General features: G+C 63.9%; 2 protein-coding genes and 1 long non-coding RNA gene across 3 annotated transcripts in view; 1 reads left to right on the top strand and 2 right to left on the bottom strand.

Annotated features, from left to right (window-relative positions):
- The first annotated feature begins 44 nt into the window (after window positions 1–44).
- On the top strand, window positions 45–4,641 carry PURB (purine rich element binding protein B). The gene is made up of 2 exons (XM_030510020.1): window positions 45–3,284; window positions 3,943–4,641. Exon 1 carries the CDS (start codon window positions 51–53, stop codon window positions 1,059–1,061), a length of 1,011 nt encoding a protein of 336 aa, XP_030365880.1. The 5' UTR covers window positions 45–50; the 3' UTR covers window positions 1,062–3,284; window positions 3,943–4,641.
- LOC115618455 lies at window positions 3,658–5,383 on the bottom strand. Its single transcript, XR_003994804.1, has 2 exons — window positions 5,267–5,383; window positions 3,658–4,565 (listed from the first exon to the last, which is right to left on the bottom strand). It is a non-coding gene; the product is annotated as an uncharacterized LOC115618455 (long non-coding RNA).
- A 603-nt stretch (window positions 5,384–5,986) lies between these two features.
- Window positions 5,987–7,088, bottom strand: part of LOC115618567 (NPC1-like intracellular cholesterol transporter 1) — an 8,466-nt gene continuing 7,364 nt past the window's right edge. Inside the window, exon 13 of the mRNA XM_030510277.1 lies at window positions 5,987–6,246. Coding sequence (XP_030366137.1) covers window positions 5,987–6,246 — 260 coding nt within the window. The remainder of the gene's footprint in view (window positions 6,247–7,088) is intronic.

Here is a 7,088-nt window from a genome sequence, read left to right on the forward strand (position 1 = left end):
GCCGGAAGCGGGGCGGTCGCGCGCGGAAGGGCCGGCGCGGGGCGGACAAGATGGCGGACGGGGACAGCGGCAGCGAGCGCGGCGGCGGGTTCGGGACCGGGCGCGGCGGAGCGGGAGGAGGCGGCGGCGGGGCCGGGTCCGGAGGAGGCTCCGGCGGCGGAGCGGGCCCCGAGCAGGAGACGCAGGAGCTGGCGTCGAAGCGGCTGGATATCCAGAACAAGCGGTTCTACCTGGACGTGAAGCAGAACGCCAAGGGCCGGTTCCTGAAGATCGCCGAGGTCGGGGCGGGCGGCTCCAAGAGCCGCCTCACGCTCTCCATGGCCGTGGCCGCCGAGTTCCGCGACTACCTGGGCGACTTCATCGAGCACTACGCGCAGCTCGGCCCCTCCAGCCCCGAGCAGCTCGCCCAGGCCGCCGGCCCCCCCGGCGAGGACGGCGCCGGCCCCGGCCCCCGCCGCGCCCTCAAGAGCGAGTTCCTGGTGCGGGAGAACCGCAAGTACTACCTGGACCTGAAGGAGAACCAGCGCGGCCGCTTCCTCCGCATCCGCCAGACCGTCAACCGCGGCCCCGGCGGCCCGGGGGGGTTCCCGGGCGGTCCCCCCGGGCTGCAGAGCGGCCAGACCATCGCGCTGCCGGCGCAGGGCCTCATCGAGTTCCGCGATGCTCTGGCCAAGCTCATCGACGACTACGGAGGGGAGGAGGACGAGCTGGGCGGCCCCGGCGGCGGCGGCCCCGGCGGGGGGGGGCTCTATGGGGAGCTGCCCGAGGGCACGTCCATCACGGTGGACTCGAAGCGCTTCTTCTTCGACGTGGGCTGCAACAAGTACGGCGTGTTCCTGCGGGTGAGCGAGGTGAAGCCGTCCTACCGCAACGCCATCACCGTCCCCTACAAGGCTTGGGCCAAGTTCGGCGGCGCCTTCTGCCGCTACGCCGAGGAGATGCGCGACATCCAGGAGCGCCAGCGGGACAAGCTCTACGACCGCCGCGCCGGCCCCCCCGGCCCCGGCAGCGGCAGCGGCGCCGGCGACGACTCGGACGGCGACGACGTGGACGACGACTGAGCCCCGGATCCCGCCGCCGGCCCCTTCCCCGACACCCCGACGACACCCTCAGACACCCCCCCCCCCAAAAAAAAACCCGACACCCCCCCCCCCCCCCCCAACGCCACCGGAGAGAGGGAGAGACCGGCCCGACCGCGACGGCGCCGCCGAGGACTCGCTGCTGGTTGCTGGGGGGGGGGAGCGACCGGATCCGAGCCCGGCCCGCGCCGATGGAGCCACCGGGGGCACCACCGAGACCAGCCACGTGCCGACACCAGCGCCGGGGGGGGGGCAGCGGCAGAGCCGGCGGAGCCGGGGCGGGGACACACATGGACCAACGTCCGTTCCCTCTTCTGTATTCCCCCCGTTTCCCCTCTTCCCCCTTTATTTACCTTTCCCCCCCCTTTATTTCCCCTTTTTCCCCTTTATTTCCTCTTTTTCTCTCTTTATTTCCTCTTTTCCCCCTTCGCATTCCTACTTCTCCCCCTTTGCTTTCCCCGTTTTCCCTTTTCGCCCCTTACTTTCCTTCTCCTTTTACTTTCTTTTTTCCCCCTTTATTTTCCTTTTTTACCTTTTATTTTCTCTCTTTCCCCTTTTCTTTCCCTCCTTTCTTTCCCCTTTTCCCTCTTTCTCCCCCTCTTTCCTTTCTATTTTCATCTATTTCTCCCCTTTAATCCCCCCCCCATTCCCTTCCTTTCCTCCCCTCTCCTTGCCAGGTTTTGGGGATGCAAACTGCTCCCCCCCCCAGCTCCAGGCCCGCAGGTTCCTCGGGATTGAGGATTTCCCACCGGGATCGCACAAGGGAAGCTCGACCCGGCACCAAACCTTCCCCTTCTCCCCACACGGCGCCAACACCCGCCTCTTCCACCGGGATTCGAGTTTCCTCCCGCAGCACCGACCTCAGGCGGCGGCGCCGGTGGGATCCGGACCTTTTTTTTGGGGGGATTTTTGAGGATTTTTCCCCCGTCTCTTTGATCCCTTCGCTCCGGTGCTGCCCCCGCCGGGGCCCCCCCATCGCCTCGCGCATTAAAACGGAGTTTTCCACTCTCAAATCGTCTTTTTTTCCCCCCTTTTTTTGGCTTTTTTTTTTTCTGTTGCTGGTTGTTGCCTGGTTTTTAGCTCACTCGGCCCTCCCAGCCCTGCGCTTTCCCAGCGCCTCCGGACTGAGCTGGGCTCCAGCGCTCTTCATTCCAAAGTTTCCCGCTCTCATCCGATGGCTTCTCCACGTTGAGGACTTGAGTTTTCCTGGTTTTTATGGAGTTTTTCCCGCTGTTTTTCGGGAGCCGCCGCCGCCGCCTCCTTAATTTATTGCCGCGGATCCCGGCGGATCCCTCTCTCCGTATTTATTGGGGAGCCCTCGCGCAGCGGAGGGGGGGGATGCCGACACCGTGTCCCTCCTCACCCCACCGGAGCAGCACTCGGGGGGTGTGGGGGGGAGACGTTGTCCGTCCATCCATCCGTGTGTCCTCCGCTGCCGCCGTCGCTCTTCCCGAGGGATTTTTAACGTGGATTTCTTCCTTTCGTCCCGTTTTTAAGCCCGGTTTTCCTCACTCAACACGGGAGCAATAGTCTTTTATCTCGGTGTCCCACCCGCGTCCGTACTGTATTTTGTACCCGAAGGCAGCTCTCAGTGACGTCCTGCTGGACCCCCCCGCTCCGCTCTTCCCGCTCCTTCCTCAAGCACGGAGGAGATTCCCGGGGGGAAGCGTGGCTCCGCCGTGCCGGACTCAGCGGCGGGCGCCGGCGCCAGACGCAGGCGGTACCTCTCCTTTCATTTTTGAAGAGGATGAGCTCTACATATATATATATATATATATATAAACGATATATATATATTCCTATATTTTGGGGCTGAATTGCAGGAATTTAGCCTTGCCTTTCGACGCCGGCCCGGCTCGAAACCCATGGGATACATGGAATAGGAGGAAAAACAAAACCAAGAGGCAGATAAAGCCAAAAAGGAGAACAAAATCCATCCGACAGCGCAGGCGGGAGCCGGGGCCGCGGCGGCGTCGGCAGCACGAAGCCTTTCTCCAGGCGGAGAAGCGCCGGCTCCATGTGGGAAGCTTCCATTTGCCACCGCAGGAGATGGCTGAGAAGAGCAGAGAGCCAAAAGAGGCCAAAAGATCCCCCCGAAAAGATGGAAGCGGGAGGAATGCCAGCGGCGTTTGGGAGGCACGGTGCAGAGCAGGAGCCGCGGCGCCAGCCAGGACTCGGGTGGCTGCTCCAAGGGGGGGTTTTGGGGTGAGTTTTGGGGGTTTCCTTTCCTTTCGGTTGGGTGAGGTTGTGGCCGGTGCCAGGGGTGAGCCCTGAGGTGATGGTGGTGGTGATGGTGACACCCCATGAGCGCCGCGGCCCGGCTGTGCCTGTATCTATATATATGTAGATACACGTCTCCGCGCGGGTGTGTACATAGATGAGGGGCTGGGGGGGGGGGGGGGGGAGTTTGGTTTGGATTCATGTAGAAAACAAATTCCTTTTGGATTTTGGGCTTGGTTTTTAATGGGGGGGGGGGGAAATGATCCCAAATCCTTGGAACTTCCAGGTGGGAGTTGCTGCGGAAGGGCCGGGTCGAGGGCGCGCTGTGGCTGTACAGAACTCACCTGTAAATCTTGTATAGCGCCCAAACGCCATGTAAATACCCGCCATGTGCGGAGCGCCGGGAATGCTGGAAACGCTTCACGTCCATATTCCCACCTCCCCTCCCCCCGCAAAGGGATGAACATGGGAATTCTCGTGCCCGGCCGCTGTGGGGGCGAGGGGCACGGAATGGGCCCCGGGTGCCGGGGGAGCGGCGGTGGCTCCGGGTGACCCCTTCGCCGGCTCCTCTTGGGAGCCCAACGAAAAGCTTCCAAAAAAGAAAAAAAACCCATAAAAATAGCAAAAAAAAAAAAAATCCTAGAAAATCCAAAAAGACGGAAGCGGGAGCGAGCGCTGACGGTACAGGAGCTGATGCCGCGCCGGGACAGCATTCCCGGTGGGAGATGCCAACCCCCGTGGCTCGGAGGGAGAGGCTGGAGCCGTCGCGGAGCCGGTCAGGCCCTGCAGCCCGGCGCTGGAACGGCTCTCTTGGATCAAGCCGAGATGGGAAGAGGGGAACAGCATCTTGGAGGCGGTGTTGGAACCAGCAGAACGTGCCGGCGGGTCGATGCTGGAACAGCCCTGGATCCTCCGGGATGAGCCGGGATCTGCCCGACCCGTTCCCCCCTCCCCTGCCCCCGACGTCCCTTGAGAAAGAAGAAAGTTTTATTCCTCTTATTTTTTTAATGAAAGAAAAACAAAAAAGAAACCAGATGCACTTTAGGCAGCCCAGCGTGGGGCTGCCGGGGGGGGGTGTCCTGCGCCCCCCCCTTTGCTTCCTTCCTTCCCTCCCTCGTCCCTCTGCGGCCGGCGGTTGCCGAAGGCAGGGCTCGGATCCCTGGATCTTACCACTAGCGCCAGACGACGCCCGACGTGAGGAGCTCCTCGTGCCTCTGCTCCTCTCCTCCCCCAGTAGCAGATTTTTGCAAATGGAGTTTTACAAGTCTATATTTAAAGAATTGTATGTTTGTAACAAATAAAAAGTATGCGGAAAAGTGAATGGAAAACAAAAACCACCAAAGCCCGGCCCTCGGTGTCTGGATCATTTTGGGGGGGGGGGTCCCTCAGGAGGTGCTGCTGGGTTGGGAATGGGGTGTCTGGGGGCTTGGGTGGGGTTTATGGGGGTCACCTATGGGGCTCTGGGGAGGACTCCTGGGACTTTGGGGGATCTTAGGGCTCTGGCAGGGGACATATGGGGTGTGGGGGGAGCCTTGGGGCTGAGTTATGGAGCTTTGCAGGGCACCTGTGGGGCTTGGGGGGCCCTCAGGGCTCTGGGGAGGACCCTTGGGGGCACCTCAGGGCTCTGAGGAGGAGCTATGGGGCTCTGGGGAGACCTATGGGACCTTTGGGGGGATCCTCAGGGCTTTAGGGGGGGATCTGTGGGGCTCTGTGGGGGGACGCACGGGGCTGTGGGGATGATCTATGGGGCTCTGGTGGAGTGTCGGGACTCTGGGGAGGGCCTTGGAGCTTTTGGAGGCCCCTCAGTCCCCCGCGCACACACGCGGCGGCACCGCGGGGGCTCAGCGCGGTACGACGGGCTCCCCCCCCCCGGCAGCACCGCGGCCGGTGCGTGCGGCACCGGCACCGCAGCCGGGGGGGCCGGACACTGAGGCACCGCGGCGGGAGCTGCCCCCGCCCGGCCCTACCTGCGCCGCGGCCGCCGGCTGGAACCGCGGGGGAAGCTCCGCGCCGGGCTCAAGCGCCTCACGGCGGCGGCACCACCGACCGCCCCCCTACCCCCGGTGCTCCGCTCCCGCAGTGCCGCTCCGCGCAAACAAACAACACGAGGGGCGGGGCCAGAGAATGGGCGGGAAAGATTTCTTTCCTCCCATTGGCTCCCCGACCTGCCTGCCGGCCTGGCCCCGCCTCCCGCGGACCAGTCCGCTGTTTCTATTGGATGGCGGTCACGTCACTCCTCCGCACCGCCCACAGGCTCAGGCACGCCCCCTCAGCCCTCACCCCTGAGTGCCGTGTGCAAAGGAAAAACAGCCGTTAAACGGGCCGCGGGGCGGAGCCCGGTGAGGGGAGTAAGAAGCGGCGCTCGGATTGGTGGCAGCCGGGCGTTCAAACTAGCACGGGGCGCCGCGATTGGCTCGCGGGCCGCCGCGGCAGGCCGGGCTCGCTCGTCGCTCGCGGGAGGGTTATTGTCTGGCGGCTCCTGAGGCGGCTCCAGCGCGGGATCGGCTCCGGGGCTCGGCGGCACCATGGTGAGGGGCGGCGGGGCGGGCTGCGCGCCCTCACCTCGGCCCGGGGAGGGGGGGCTCCTCCCGCTTCCCCCCCTCCCCATCGCGGTGCGCGGGGCCGCCGCGGGGGAAGGCGCCTCCTCACGGCGCTGCGCGGGCCCCGGAGCGGCGCGGGAGCGGCTGTCAGCGGGGCGAGCCCCGCCAGCGCGGCTCAAGGGCGCCTGTCACAGCCCCCGCCGCCGGTTCCCGCCGGTCGGGGCCCGGCCGGAGCTCGCTGCAGGCTCCGCGGGGGGCGGCCGGGCTCTGCAGGGGGCTCACCCCGCGGTGCGCGGCCCGCGGTGGGGAACGGGCTGCGGCGGGGGCTGTGACCGGCGTTCGGGAGGCAGGAGGAGGCGATAAGGGGCAGCCCGGGGTGAGGTTACGCAAGCCCCGCGCAGGCAGAGCTGCGGGAGCAGATAAAGAGCTGCGTTTTGCGGTGGTTCAGTCCGGCTGAAGCGATGAGAAGAGGGAAAAGATGGTTTTTTGCTTGCGAGACATCCCGTGTGTCAGATCCAGTGAGGTTTCCCTGTGGGAATGTGCTTCCATGGGGAGAACGAAGGAGACACGGCTCCTGCGCCTGTCAGTGCTGGCCGGTACGGGTGAAGAAGCGAATCTGCCCCCGAGCTTCCTGAGGAAGAGGAGGGGATGCTCCCACCGGCCGCGATGGAGCCGGCGTTCCTGTGGGACTGCGGCTGGAATGGGGATGAGCTTGGAAGTTTGACCAAGTGATGCTTTTACTGCTATCGAAGGAACTCTGGCTGCTTCGGATCCTTTTGGACACGTATCGACTGCTCTGCCAACACCCCACTGCTACGGAGCTAGAGACACCCCTGTCCTGGCTTGTCAGCATTCCCGGTGCCACTTCTGCTCCGTCTCTCGCCTCCGCGTGAAGTTATTTCCTTGCAACTTGTTTTCTCTGTGGTTGAGTTTCAAGAGCTTCCGGAAGCCTCCCAGCGAGCTGGAATTCCTCCTTTTTAGACAGGAATAGGGATTGTGGGATCAGTGCGTGGTCTGAAGCCGGGGGTTCAGGTGGAGCCAGCGTGGTTTAGGGCTCTGCTCTCCCTCCCCGGTGGGTTTCTTGGCTCACTGTGGGCTGGGACAGTGATGTTGGGGGGTTGCAATTGCTGCTGTTTCTTGAAGAGAGCAGATTTTGGGGTGTGAGGTGCTGTTTTGTGGATTGCTCTCCTCGTGCTAAGGGGGTCTTCACCCTAGGGAAGGGCTTTACCCGAGTAATAGATCTCAGCTG

This window comes from Strigops habroptila, chromosome 21, assembly GCF_004027225.2.
Source record: "Strigops habroptila isolate Jane chromosome 21, bStrHab1.2.pri, whole genome shotgun sequence".
Lineage (NCBI taxonomy): Eukaryota > Metazoa > Chordata > Aves > Psittaciformes > Psittacidae > Strigops > Strigops habroptila.

Coding starts and splice junctions, on each gene's coding strand:
- PURB (XM_030510020.1), top strand. CDS start 51: ATGGCGGACGGGGACAGCGGCAGCGAGCGCGGCGGCGGGTTCGGGACC.